This window comes from Natrix helvetica (genome assembly GCF_964273705.1).
Source record: "Natrix helvetica genome assembly, chromosome: 6".
NCBI lineage: Eukaryota > Metazoa > Chordata > Lepidosauria > Squamata > Natricidae > Natrix > Natrix helvetica.
In genome coordinates, this window is record NC_138553.1 from 74,032,776 (window position 1) to 74,046,383 (window position 13,608).

General features: G+C 43.8%; 1 protein-coding gene across 3 annotated transcripts in view; it reads right to left on the reverse strand.

Moving 5' to 3' along the window:
* Positions 1-1,375: 1,375 nt before the first annotated feature.
* SHISAL1 (shisa like 1) overlaps positions 1,376-13,608 on the reverse strand; it is a 104,408-nt gene continuing 92,175 nt past the window's right edge. For 2 of the 3 annotated variants that reach the window (XR_014175731.1, XM_081957499.1), the window contains one exon: positions 1,376-2,692. Coding sequence is in view for 2 of the 3 variants with exons in the window: in XM_081957499.1 (XP_081813625.1) it covers position 2,692 (1 nt within the window). In the remaining variant the exon portion in view is untranslated. Of the gene's footprint in view, positions 2,693-7,049; positions 7,174-13,608 lie in introns of those variants that run through there. The other variant, XM_081957498.1, reaches the window with a different exon arrangement.

Genomic DNA, 13,608 nt, shown 5'->3' on the forward strand with positions numbered 1-13,608 from the left:
CTGATGCTGGGGAAAGATTGAAGACCAACGGAGAAGTGGACAGCAGAGAATGAGGTGATTAGATACAGAGGTGTGTTTCACAGAATTGTACCACCAGTTTGTCGCACACCGAAAATATGAGCACGCGCATGCGTGCGGCCTTCCGCACATGTGCTTTGCTTGCACACGGGCTTGCGCGCACATGTGGGGCTTAGAAAACGTGGCTAAATAGGAGGGCATTGCACCGAGGCAGGCGGGTGGGCCCACCTGCAGGTTGCCACTACCGATTCACCCAAACTGGTCCAAACCGTCTGAATACCACCACTGGTTACATAGTGTCATCGACGCCATGAATATGAACTTGGGAAAACTCCAGGAGATGGTGGAGGACAGGGAGGCCTGGCGTGCTGTGGTCCTATGGGTTGTGAAGAGTCAGACATGACTTTGCGACTGAACAACGAGAATAGCATTTCAGGCTGTCAACTCTGAAGTGCAGGAGTTGGTTTAGAAACCTGTGGTGGTCTTTGTTCTTACATCTCTAAGTTGCTTAACCTTTGACACCAAATCATATGATGGGGAATATTTGAAACTCCAAGCAAGTTGCTTAAGGTGATTTGCACCACCTAAATTAATTCAAGAGGGCTCGCATGGACAAAGCTAAATCTATTTGAATACTGAAGAAATATTAAGGGATCAATTCTAGTACCACAGTCACATGTGTGGGATCATCAGACTGCACAGTCCCTCAATCATATACAAGCTGATGCCATCTCCCTTTGTAAGTGGGCCTTCTTCACTTGTCTTTCCTTTTGCAGAAAATCCTTAGTTTCTGGGCATTTCTTGGCACTGGTCTGAAAATGTGACCCCTGCATTTCTCAGAAAACATTGGCAATGTGGTAAATAAAGTATCCAGTGGCAGAAATCATCCTAGAGACCTACCGAGTCTCCGTATGGAGAGATGGAATATGTAGGAACACCTCTCCAGCCTTGCTGCTACAAGAGTTAGGAAATACGCAGTGCCTTGAGGACAGAAATAATTCTCGTCTAGTTATTTAGGGATGACATAATAGCAGTGTTGCAATATTTCAGGGGCTGCCACAAAGAAGAAGCAGTCAAGCTATTCTCCAAAGCACCTGATGGTAGGACAAGAAGCAATGGGTGGAAATTAACCAAGGAGAGAAGCAACTTAGAATTGAGGAGAAATTTCCGGACAGTTAGAACGATTAATCAGTGGAACAACTGGCCTCCAGAAGTTGTGAATGCTCCAACACTGGAAGTTTTTAAGAAGAGGTTGGATAACCCTTTGTCTGAAGTGGACTAGAAGACCTCCAAGGTCTCTTCCAACTCTGTTATTCTATTCTATTCTATTCTATTCTATTCTATTCTATTCTAAGATAATCTGAGCAGGCTGCTTCAGCAGGAAGGCAGGACTTCTGCACGACAAGAGCAGAATTAACATTCTGATGTTCACTTTTTAAGGAGGAACCTTGGAGTGCAAGGCAAGATTGTCTCTGTGAAAATAATTTTACATTCTTTTTACATTCTTTCTTGGAGCTACCCAAAGTATACAATGTATGTATGTGTGTAATTCTAGTCCTGTGTTCCTTTTCCGTCAGCTATTCTGCGGAAAAATGGTCAGTCAGTGTTTTCAGAAAAAGGCTGATAAGGATGGAAAAAAAATATTTCCAGGGGGAAAAAAAACACCTAACAATAATCTGCTAAACGGAACGGATTTTCCGAGAGTTGTTAAAATTGCTCTACAGAAATGGCGGCTCCTAATGGAATTTTGTAACAACTAACCGTCAGTTATGTTCCTTCTTCAGGTGATATTCCTTGTCTTGATCGAGTTATTTCAGAATGCACAAAGCTTGCCCCCAATCCTGAACTTTAACCAAGGAATCCCCAGGGTCCTCTTAACAAGAACACCGGCAGGTTCCTGAGGGGTTATGAATAAGTATTAAGATTAGCCAGGAGGCAAAAGGTTAGTTTACATGAAGAAATGAGATAATGGCCTGATTGGACAGGTAGCAGCTGTTTTATTGCTTTCACTTATTACAAGTGTTTCCATTTTTCTTTGATTTTTCTTTTCTCCAATTGGGGCCCGGGAGAAGAGATGCTCTTCTCCCAATGCCCCACCTACACAGGTAAGAGAGGCCACTTTGGTGTGCTCAGAAACTGAAATGTGAGATTGCTACTTTTTCGCCCATTAAAATGATACTTTCCCATTTCAAATTATAGCTTTTCTCTCATCTGTCTCCCAAAGGGGGAAAACCATGAGGACAAAGTGATTAAGACAATCCACTTCTGGCCTATTGTGACAATATTCACTAGAGAACATTTTGGGAAAAAGTCACATTCTTGCTCTGATCCGTACGTGGTGGCTCAAATGAGATTTAATGAGTTGGGGAAGAAAAATAAGTTGGTGCTGTAGTATATTTTCATCCTAGGTTGGATTTCCATGGTTTCCCCTCAAATTCTCTCTTCTTTCAGGACGGATGTCTTGGGTTTTCCAAGATATCATTTAAGTAACATTGCCTCACCTTGGTTTCTGGATACCATCACTTGCCATAGGGGAGATTCGAATAACTCATCTCCTTGGACTCCTTTTCCTAATCATTCAACAACTTTCCATTGTGCTTTTCAGATAAAGCTGTTATTTCTGGGCTGTAATGTTACCTCTTCCATCTCGAGGCACGTCAAAATATTATCTTTTCTGGAAAAAAAAGAAAAGAAAAGAAAACACATTGTAAGTAATCGTTTGTGTCCTGGATGCTTAAAATGTCTCATTTTCCCCCTTGATCAGGGGTGAAATGCTACTGGTTTCCCTGAACTGGTACTAAAAAAAGTTATTAAAAAAAGTCCCGACAATTGCGCGGCATAGGTGATTGTCACACAGCTGATTGTCAGAACTTTTTTAAAGCATTTGCCCGAACCGGTAGTAAAAAAATGCTTAAAAAAGTAAAATAAAGTTCAGAATGATCAGCTGTGCTGGTGATTTATATTCACTAGAAAGCAGGAAATCCTGCTTTCTGGCGAATCTAAATCGTGTGGCACAGCTGTTCCCTCCCCTTGCTGCTCTACTTACCTTTGCGGAATCAGAAAAGACTTCTTAGCGACTGTGGCGCAAAGCGCGTGCAAAGCAAACCAGTAGCAGACTTCAGAACATTTCACCCCTGCCCTTGATTGGTGACTCCGATTTGCCACCAACAATAACAGTAACTACGGATGTGAATATTCCCTGTTTGCTCATTCCCAATAAAAATGCTACAGCTGCATGTTTATTTGCTTCCTTTCTTCCCTTGGGAAGAAGCCCCGTTGAATTTCAGTTTGTCATTCTTCTGAGTGGATTGGATATGACAGAATTTAAGTTTGAGCTGTTCTTTTTAATCTACCTGAGTCTATTTTATCACTCTCCTAGCTTCCTAACAGTATTAAAACACTGGAAGGGAAGCTAACAAACACAGCCCCCACCAGCTACCAGTAAGGGCCAATTGATACTCCAGGCCCCAAGGTCTGTAATCTGGAAACCATGAGGGAAAGTCTGGAAGAGATTAGACTGGAAAGTTAAAATCCATCCACCCACCCTGTCATGATGTTAAAAAGTTTGCTAGACATGAACTGACTGAAACTGACACTAAAGAGTTAAACTGAGAAAGAGTTATTGCCCAGGTCATAAAAGTTATCTGAAAGTGATTTATTGCGCATGTCTTCACACATTCCAGAGCTTTCCTTCTGATCTTTGTCCGGCTGCCAGGAAACTGGGAGACGGAACTCTTTTATCAAAATGTAACCAATTAGTTAGTTTTGTTTTATTTACTTTTATTATTTTCGTATTAAAGTTTCTTTATTAATTAGAATATGCTTCTCAAGTCTATTTTCTTTTCTTAACATCTTAATGATATGCTGTTGGGAATCAGCCCGGTCCATAGACCTCATTTTTCATCAGGGTGTTTTTCCCCTGACACACCCACCCATCCATCCACCCATCCATCCATCCATCCAATTTCCATATTATAATTTTCCAAAGCTACATCGATGTATCTTTGAAGTTACCAGAAGTCTTCACTTGATGATTAACCAACCAGTTAACTATTTTATATGTCCATCTGTTTTTCTCTGGAAGGCCATCTGTAAATATTTTCACAACCCTCTTTTTGACTTATGCAGTATACAGGTCCTCAATGGAAGGCAGGTTGGTAGTAATTGTTTTTTTCTGCAGTTCCAATTTGGCTAGACTTTTCCTAAAATGATATTAGTCCTGGGTCTTGAATTTGCAGGAAAAAAATATATGTTCTTCCACAAAAACAGTGATATAGCCCAGAAGTATTTGTTAGATTGAGTTAGACTGAGACTGTGGTCCCTTTAGGCCACCAAATTTGGCACTCTGCTTAATTAAAAAGTGCATATTATAAAATGAATACAAACTGACCTCAAATTATCTTCTCATCTGAATGCAGAAAGAAATATTATTTTAGCATTTTTAGTAATGTTATGTCAAATATGAAGTGCACTCTGAGAAACTAATTAAACCAGAGCAATTTTGAAAAAAAAAGAGCAGTGGCTTTATGACCTAGGTTGTTTTGTGTGAAAAATGGATGGATAAGAGGAGTGCTTATTAATATATCAAACTGAGGCTTAAATGTTAATCAAGAAATTTGCTTTGAAGGGAAGGCTGTGACAATTACTTCATCTATTTCCTTTCCTAAAAATATGGAAAGGCAAGGTCTTTTGTGAACTGCAGCTCAGTTTATTGGATACATAGATAGGTGATGGTGAATCTATGACATGCCATTTTTGCTGAAATGCAGGGTCTCCAAAAATTGCAAGAACGCTTGCATGATTTTGGGAAGCTCCAGAGCAGGACTTTCTTACACAACGTGCAGAGCATCCAGAGGCTTCACTGAACCCTCTGAAAGTTGTTCAAGAGAAGCGTGCTCTTGCAGAACATGTGCTCTGGAGCCTCAAAAAATTGCACGAAAACACGGGGCATCTTGTGTGACTTCCAAGAAGAGAATCTAGAGATGCCTCTTTTGTCTGGTATGTGGTGTGTGTATGTGTGTGCATGTGTGTGTATGAGAGAGACCAGTAGAAAAAAGATAGGCGTTTTCTGAACTTTTGACATCCCGAGCCTAGTCTTTTGACTCACCATCACTGGTCTAGATGCTCTCTGCCTACGCAAAGGCAAAGTATTTCCAAATGCATTATTTTATTTATGAGTATTTTCGCAGTATTTTCAAATGCAAAGTAGGAGATGCAGGAAGCATATGCACGGTCAGCAATAAAGAGCTTAAATGCCAATACGGTAATAATCAAAGTTTAGGGAACAAACAAGGTGAATTCAAAGTATTAGTACCAGGCCAGGGGCTACTTAGAAGGGAGTGAATCCAGCGCTACTGTGTACTGAATTATTATAGGTACCTCAGTGAAGGGTAAGAGCTCAGCTCAGTTCTGCTGGTAATTCATGTAACACTGGAGGTATTGATTTACTGTGCCATTCATACATTCACAGCCTCCATTTGTCTAGGGGTGATGTGAGGAGCTTAGGGAAGCCTCTGGATTCTCTTAGGCTCTGGGGGATGCCTAAGTTCTTCAGAAAGTTTTGCCAAAATGTCAATACAAATTGGATGCCACAATCAGAAATTATGTGCTCAAGTGCTCCGTCCAATCGATACATGTTTCACAAATATTTTTGCTAGTGTTCATGGAGACATAATCTTGAGCCAAACCACAAAGTGGGCCTGCTTGGAGACCAGATCCGTAATAACCCAATCCTGGGCTTTCTGGTAATTCCACAATAAAGTCCATGGGGTGGTAGGGCTGGGGACAGATTATACCAGTCCTGGGGTCTTCCCAGGACATCTTTTGGCTGAGGCACAAACTGGGCTGCTGGCCACATATGTCTCAATGTCCTTTTTCATGAGTGGCCATTAAAACTGGCGTCTCACCAGGTGGAGAGTTTTAACGAACCCAAAATGCCCCATGGTCTTGGTGTCGTGCCTGTGTTGTAAAACTAGGCTCCAATAGTTTACAGGCACATATAATCTATTTCCCATCCAAGCCAGATCGTCTCTTAGTGAAAATTCCTCCTTATGCGGTTGGAACCACTCACTTTTTATCAGAGTCCCCTTCAGTGCTTGGACTACTTCACTAGCTATTCACCACCACCATTTAAGGCTTTTTGCTGCCTTGTGAGGGCAGCCGAGGCTGTTTGTTTGGAAGGGATGATGGAGTTGACAACTTCCTCTTTGGCACTGCTATACTGGGGCATCTTGGACAGTGCATCTGCCAGGAAATTCCTCCCTCCTGGGAGGTAACAAAGGGTGAAGGAGAACCAGCTGAAGTATTGAGCCCATCTGACTAGCTTAGGGGATAACCTTTGGGGTTGTTTTAGTGTTTTCAAATTCTTATAGTTGGTCCAGACTTCAAAGGGGGCTTTGCTGCCCTCTAGGAATTGTTTCCAAGTGAGAAGAGCCCAGCGAACTGCGTAAGCTTTCTTCTCCCAGATTGACCTGCGCCTTGGAAACTTTGCACGGAGTGTAGGCACAGGGTTGCAGCTTCCCTTGTGAGTTCATTTGGAGGAGCACTGGCCCCACTGCCACATCACTGGCGTATGCCTGAATGACAAACGGTACGACACCATCGAAAGGGAAAACTGCAGACACATAATTATAGACAAGGAACTAGGATCCTACAGGTTTTTCCTCATCAGCTAATCAGTTGATGTTCTTCAGGTTCTGTGGAGGACTCCTTGTGGAAAGTACAGGGCACCACAATCTGAATTTAGCTGCCCCACTGAGTGCCCCAGCAACTGCAGAATGATAAATCAACAAAAACGGATTTTTCTCCCACTGGTGTCTTTCACCGCTTATATCTATAGGACTGACTTTGGAAAGCAATTATTTTCACAACTTGAATCAGTAGGAAACTTACACCCAAAAGTGTGCAAATCATCCTGGTCATAAAAAATGACCAGGATGATTTGCACACTTCATTTGCATTTATATATTTAAATTAAGGATGGCCTTCACTGGCTGCTTCCTCTTTTCATATGTAAAGTGAAAACGAAATTAACCAGTTCAGCTGCCTCTGAAGAATTTTTGAAAGGACCGAAGGACCGAACGGCTAATGTTCTCCTTTTGAAATTCAATGGTTGTTGGGTGTCTCTGAAGATGGCTGGGCCGGTTTCCAGGTTTACTATCAAATTAAAACAAAACAAAATAGAGCAAAGCAACAGCTTTTAAACAACTCGCAGATTTATTATAATTGAACATCAGATGTCTAGGCGCCTCGAAAAATATAATGGAAATGGAGGTAACAACTACATGGTGCTAAGAGCACCTTTGAATTCCATGGAAAGGATTCTGCCCATTGGTTTGGCAGAATGGGAGATGGTGTTTTAATTAGTCTTCATAAAATTTGTTATTGCCAGAGACTGTGTGTTTCGTCCCCCCCCCCCCCCAACTAAATCTGTTGCGCCAGAGGGTTTGCAAAAGGCATTCACTGCAAAGATAATTTTTAGATGGGAAGCTGCTGGTGGTTAAAATGATTCTATTTTTTGGTATGACGGCTTTAGATTTACATGTTTCAATGAAGAGGAGTTTCTCAGTTACACAACCTGAAAACAGATTAAATATAGTTGGGCTTTTACTTCTCTAAAGAAATGCAAAGTGTCTCTTTAGAAGCTGTCAGTTTTCTGTCCACTGTAGTCGTTCAATAAAATATATCAACTACCAGTATGGGGACCGAAATGCTCCTTTCCCAACTAAGAAATGTAATTAAAAGGGATTAGCTTTTATTAAAAAGCTGCAAAAACTTACTTATATTTATATTAGTGCTCTAGATGCCTCATTTTTGTATCACCATAGCTACAACTCGCCTTCTGCAATAATTTTGACAATCTTTTAAACGCACACAATCAAAGATATGTGACTTATTTATTATTTTTTTAGTGTTCCCATACAAGATGATTCTGGATTTATCCCATTCAACATCCTGAAACTCTAGTAAGATAGGTTTTTCAAGTAGGTTTCTAATTAATGTCTAATAATCCAAAAACCTTTGGATATAGACATGGTAACTATAACCTCAGGTAACCCCCAAGTTCATCATTCTGAATGTAAGTCTTCTCAGATATATTTAGATATATGGTGAAGCCTTTTACCATCCATTCCCAAGGTCATAAAAGCTTGCTTGATAAGATGACTGCTTTATTCCAGTGTTACTTGAATTTGGCAACTTTAAGATATATGTATACTTTAACTCCCAGAATTCCTGGCATGGATGGTGAAATTGACAGCTTGATTAAAGAAAAAAAAACTGATCAATTTTATTTCTTCTTGGAAACCACTTTTGGATTCTTTGAAAGAAACTGAAAGAAAGCTTGAGATTTAATTACTGGAATTATAGAAATAATGTAACAAGTATTAACCTTAGAATAAGAGTTTGGAAAAAATATTCATATCTGTACGAAAAAAAGCCAGAAGTCATTGTTTTTTCTCCATTTTTATAGTTTTTCCTTTTCTTTTTGCACTTGTTCGGTTTTGATTTTTTTTTTCTTTTAAAAAATTTTCTTCTTGTCAAATTTCGAATGTTTCAGTTTTGAAAATCAAGAGTTATGGGGGAAAAAGTGAAACACCGCTTTATACTTCTGTTGATACTGATTAAAACAAAACAGTCAGTATGACCTTGGACTCAAATCTGGATGTGAACGGATACAAAGCTAATCTTTTATCACTCTCAATTTTATAAAACTCTGTTTACATGATAGTTTTAACTTATCCAGAGGTAGGGAAAGCTAAAGGTGGTGGGATCAAGATGGAACTATGAAAACACAAGTCATGACAACATCAACTCAAACTCAATATATGCCTTTGCATCTGGTATCATGCTGTGAATCCATAATTGGAGAATTTGGGAGAGGTTTTATAGGAGCCTGGGGAGGGCCAAAACAGCCTCCCTTGCCCCCCGGGAGGCTTCAGGGACCTTCACAAGGCTTCCCTGAAGCCTCCGGAGTGCAAAAAAACCCGGATGGGCAAACCAGAAGTTCGGGAACAGACTTCCGGTTTGCTCGTAGGGCCGGTTTAAACCCTCCGGAGGCTTCAGGGAAGCCTTGTGAAGCCTCTGGGGGGGCTAGGGAGGCTGTTTTTGCCCTCCCCAGGCTCCTATAAAGCCCTTGGAGCCTGGGGAGGGCGAAAAAAGGATGCAAAAAAAATGGAAGGAGGTATGCCTCTCATGCGCGCATGTGCACTGGGGAGGTCCCGCATTGCATTATGGGTGCATTATGCCTGCGCACACCCCCATGCGCTCCCCCCTTATGGCACGCGAGCCAAATAAAGGTTCGCCATCGCTGCTCTAGAGCGTGGGGAGGGCGAAAACGCCCCCCTCGCTGCCATGGTGCAAGAGGCTTACTAGTCCTCACCCCCATGGCCACGCCCACCCAGCAACCGGGCAGAAAACCGGTTGCTGAAAATTTTCAATCCCATCCCTGGTCAAGAGGGCCCAAGCTTGGCTTGAGTGGAGACCCTGCTTCTTCTGCCGCCTGTGCATCTCTCAAAGCAAGAAGGAAGGTGGGATTAATGTAGGGGAAGAAAGCAAGAAGGAAGGTGGGATTAATGTGGGGAAGACCTTCCCCTCCCTTCTCAATGTGAAGCACCCTTTGGCTTTAGAGCACTAGAATGGAACCCATTCCCCCTGATGAATTCATTTTCCATGTGCATAAATGCTTCCCATACAAGCAGCTCCTTGATCAAATGAGAGGAAGCAGGATTACTGGGTCTGGCGATGGTTCCACCCACGTTATGCATTCGTAAGTACCACAGGTGTTAACTTAAAAATGCAAAACTCTGCATTGAAGTAGAGCCAATTTCGGAATAGAAATTGAGACCCAAAATGGGAAATCTCAGATTCAATATCCCATTGATGCAGAAACACCAAGTGTTTGTTCATTTCAAAATCCATGTTCCTTTTGGGTGAAGACAAAATAAGTAGTCATTGATATGTTTATGCAGTGATTTTAGCAAGGCTTGGCGTGGTTCTTTTAAACATGTTTTTCAACCCCTCCTTCATAAGATAGGAAATGTGATTCTTAGGTGGCGAGGAGAAGGCGAACGCATCCTTTATGAACACGGCTAGAGTGCTTTTTGAGCAATGTCACTAGAATAAATGAACCTCAAAAATGGATAGGAAAAAAGAATAAATTAAAACCTCTGGAAATTCTGGCAAGTGGACTTTTTTTTTTGGAGGGGGGGTTGAAATGTCTCAAGGTTTATCCAAGTAGCTTCCTCAGCTCATTTCTCACCTAATCTGAGTAGGTTCTTTAACCCAGGCTTCCTTCGAAAGCAAGAAGCAAAATCTTGGTCCTGAAAAAAAACCTCTTTTATTTACACGACTGTGAATTCCTTTCATTCACAGTTAGCAAGCCTTTAGCAAGCAGTCTTTCCGAGGAATGTTTATCCACACGCACCTTATCTCATTTAGAGTGCTGCCAAATAACTAGTTTCCAAGTACAGGGCAAAGCAAAACTTCTTTTGCACAGAGTCTCTTATAATCATAAACAGAACTTTCCAGACTGATTGAACGAATTGTTTTCTGCAAAAGCCCCTCCATTCCTCTTTTGTTTCCCATGGGAGGGGCCAATCACCTCCAAGGTGTGGCTTTACTCCTAGGTCAACCCTGCTTTCTTAGTTGTTCTTGTCTTCTGGAAGCTCTGCGCATGCGCACACTGGGAACAGGCTCCAGCTGTTCTTTTGCCTTACGGCTATCTCTCTGTCTCTGACGCAGAGCCCTCGTCTGAGCTTTCCACAACCCCCAGGACTGGCCCGTGCTCCTCCCCAACTTCCTCACTGTCCACCTCCTCTGCTGCCGGCTTTGCTGGTCGCTGGGCAGGCCACAACACATGCCCCTGTCGAAGTCTGACTCTGAGATGGAAGATGGACAGTTGACAAAGAGTGGAAGAGTGGCTCTGTTATAAATAAATAAATAAATAAACTGGGGAAGGGCAAAGTCAGGCTGGGCAGAGCAGGGAAGAGGTAGAACAAGGGAGAGTGGGTTAAAATGAAGACCAAGGCTCACCCTTCCTCATCTAGGATGCGCAGGGAAGAACGCAGAAGAGAGCAGCATGGGTTGCATGGCTTACGAGGAAGGAAAGGGCCCCAATTCCCTTCAATGGCCTAGAGCCTATTCAGATTACCGTATTTTTCGGAGTATAAGACGCACTGGAGTATAAGATGCAGCAAAGTTTTGAAGAGGAAAATTAAAAAAAAAAGTTTTTGCACTCTGCAAACCTCCCCAAAACGGCATGTTTTTCGTGAAAACAGCCCCCCCCCCCACAAGGCATGAATAGCCTTTAGGGAGCTTGCAGAGTGCTCATGGAGAGGGGGTGGGGGTGGGGGCATAAATGAGGAAAAAATGTTTTGCATTAAAAAAGGGCATGGATAGCCTTTAGGAAGCCTATAGAGTGCTCCTGGGGGCTGGGTGTGTGTGTAAAATTGAGCAAAAAATGGGCCGTTTTTTGCTCATTTCTGCCCTCTCCAGCCCCCAGGACAGTGGTGGGTTTCAAAAAAATTTAGAACCTATTCTGTAAGTGTGGCCTGTTTTGTGGGAGTGGCTTGGCGGTCATGTAACCAGATAGATGTGGCCAACTTGGAAAATATGGTGAAACTCACTGAATGACGCTCTTGCTTAGGAACCAAAATTTTGGGCTCAATTGTGGTCGTAAGTTCTTTCTTTCTCTCTCCCACTTCTCTTTCTTTCTTTCTTTCTTTCTTTCTTTCTTTCTTTCTTTCTTTCTTTCTTTCTTTCTTTCTTCTTTCTTTCTCTCTCTCTGTGTGTCTGTCTATCTCTCCTCCCTCCCCCATCTGTCACTCTGTTTGTGTGTGTCTGTCTGTCTGTCTCTCACTCTCTCTCTCTCTCTCTGTCTCTGTCTGTCTGTCTCTGTCTCCCTCCCTCTGTGTGTCTCTGTGTGTCTCTCTGTCTCTCTCCCCTCCCTTCCTCTTTCTGTCACTCTGTGTGTATATGTGTGTGTGTGTGTCTGTCTGTCTCTCACTCACTCACTCACTTATTCACTGTGTGTCTCTCTCTCTTTGTGTCTCTGTCTGTCTCTCCCTCTCTCCCTCCCCCTCTCTATCTCTCTGTCTCTCTGTGGGCGTCTCTCTCTCTCTCTCTCTGATTCCCTCCCTCCCTCCCTCCCTCTCTCTCTGTGCCTCTCTGTCTGTCTGCCTCTCTCTCTCACTCACTCACACACAGATACACATACTGTGGTCATCTTGTGTTCCAATCACAGGTTAAAAGCACCTGGCAGCGGCGTTTTTCTCTTCGGGGACAGGTCCTCTTCAGAAGGACGAGGCCCCGCCGGTTACCCTTCTGTTCCTCACTTCCGGCTGCGGCTCCATGCCATGGAAAACATAGGTGCGCGCATGCCCAGCACAATTACAGCCCAGAGCAGGACCAAAGCCCCTCTCCCAACTGTTTCCTGCCGCTACAAAGTCTCCGAGGCTGTAATTTACGGGGTGTGCGCAAGCACCTATGTTTTCTACAGTGTGGAGCCATGGCGAAGTTCTGTGCGGCTGGTGATGACTCCGTGGCCCATCCGGGAAGATGAGGAACGTGAGGGGACGCCTCCCCCCGTGGATGGCTCTGGACCAGCGGAGCCTCGTCCTTCTTTTTAACCAGGTGGCTGTCAAGAGAGAAGAGAGCAGTGCATGCCACGTGGGCTTGTGCAGCAGCCAAAGAATAGGAAGCGAGGATTCGGCTGCTGCACAAGCTGAAGGGCACAAGCTGTCCTCTTCTCTCTGACAGTCACCTGGTTTGCTGAATCTGGTGCGGCAGCGGGACTCTTGCCTTCACTGACAGCTTCACTGGCATCTGCTTCTTGCCATCACTGCCACGCTGGAAAGAAGCTGGTCTTTGGAAAGAACCTCCCCCTCCAGATAGCCTATGCTAGGAGACAAAAGGGGGCCGGGCTGGTTTGAATGCGGACGAGTGGGCGGTTTGGGGCCAGCACCTCCTTCGCTAATTCGGGGAAGCAGAGAAAGAAAGGAGGCTTGTGGTAAAGCACCCCTGTCTCCAAGGGCAAAGGGGAACACCTTCACCCTTGACTATTGCATGCCTCCTTTCTCCACCCGCCCGAACTAGCAAAGAAGGCGGACCACTAAACTGCCCGCTCACCCGCATTCAAACCAGCCCGCCTCCTCTCTTTCGGCATGGGCTCTCTGGAGGGGGTTGGAAGGTCTCTCCCAAGACCTGCTTCCCTTACCTCGCGGCACAGTTCTGGGACACGTTTGAGCAATGGGGGGGGGGGCTTTCTTGCACGCCTTTGGAGAAAGAAAGAAGACGTGCAAGAAATCCCCCCCCCACTGCCCGAATGTTTGAATGAAGGAGGCTGCAGTCTCTTTTGCCCTCAGCTATGTGATCTCCTTTCATTCTCTGCTGCCCGAATGCGTGAATGAGACAGACAGAGAATGAAAGGAGATCGCGTTGGGTGAGGGGGAGTGAGCCAAGCGTTCCAACCGGTTCTAAACGGCACGGTAGATTTGTGGCACCTCTTCCACTGAACCGGTTAGAACCAGCAGGAATCCACCCCCGCCCCAGGAGCTCTCTAAAAGCTTCCTACAAGCTATGCACGGCCATTTT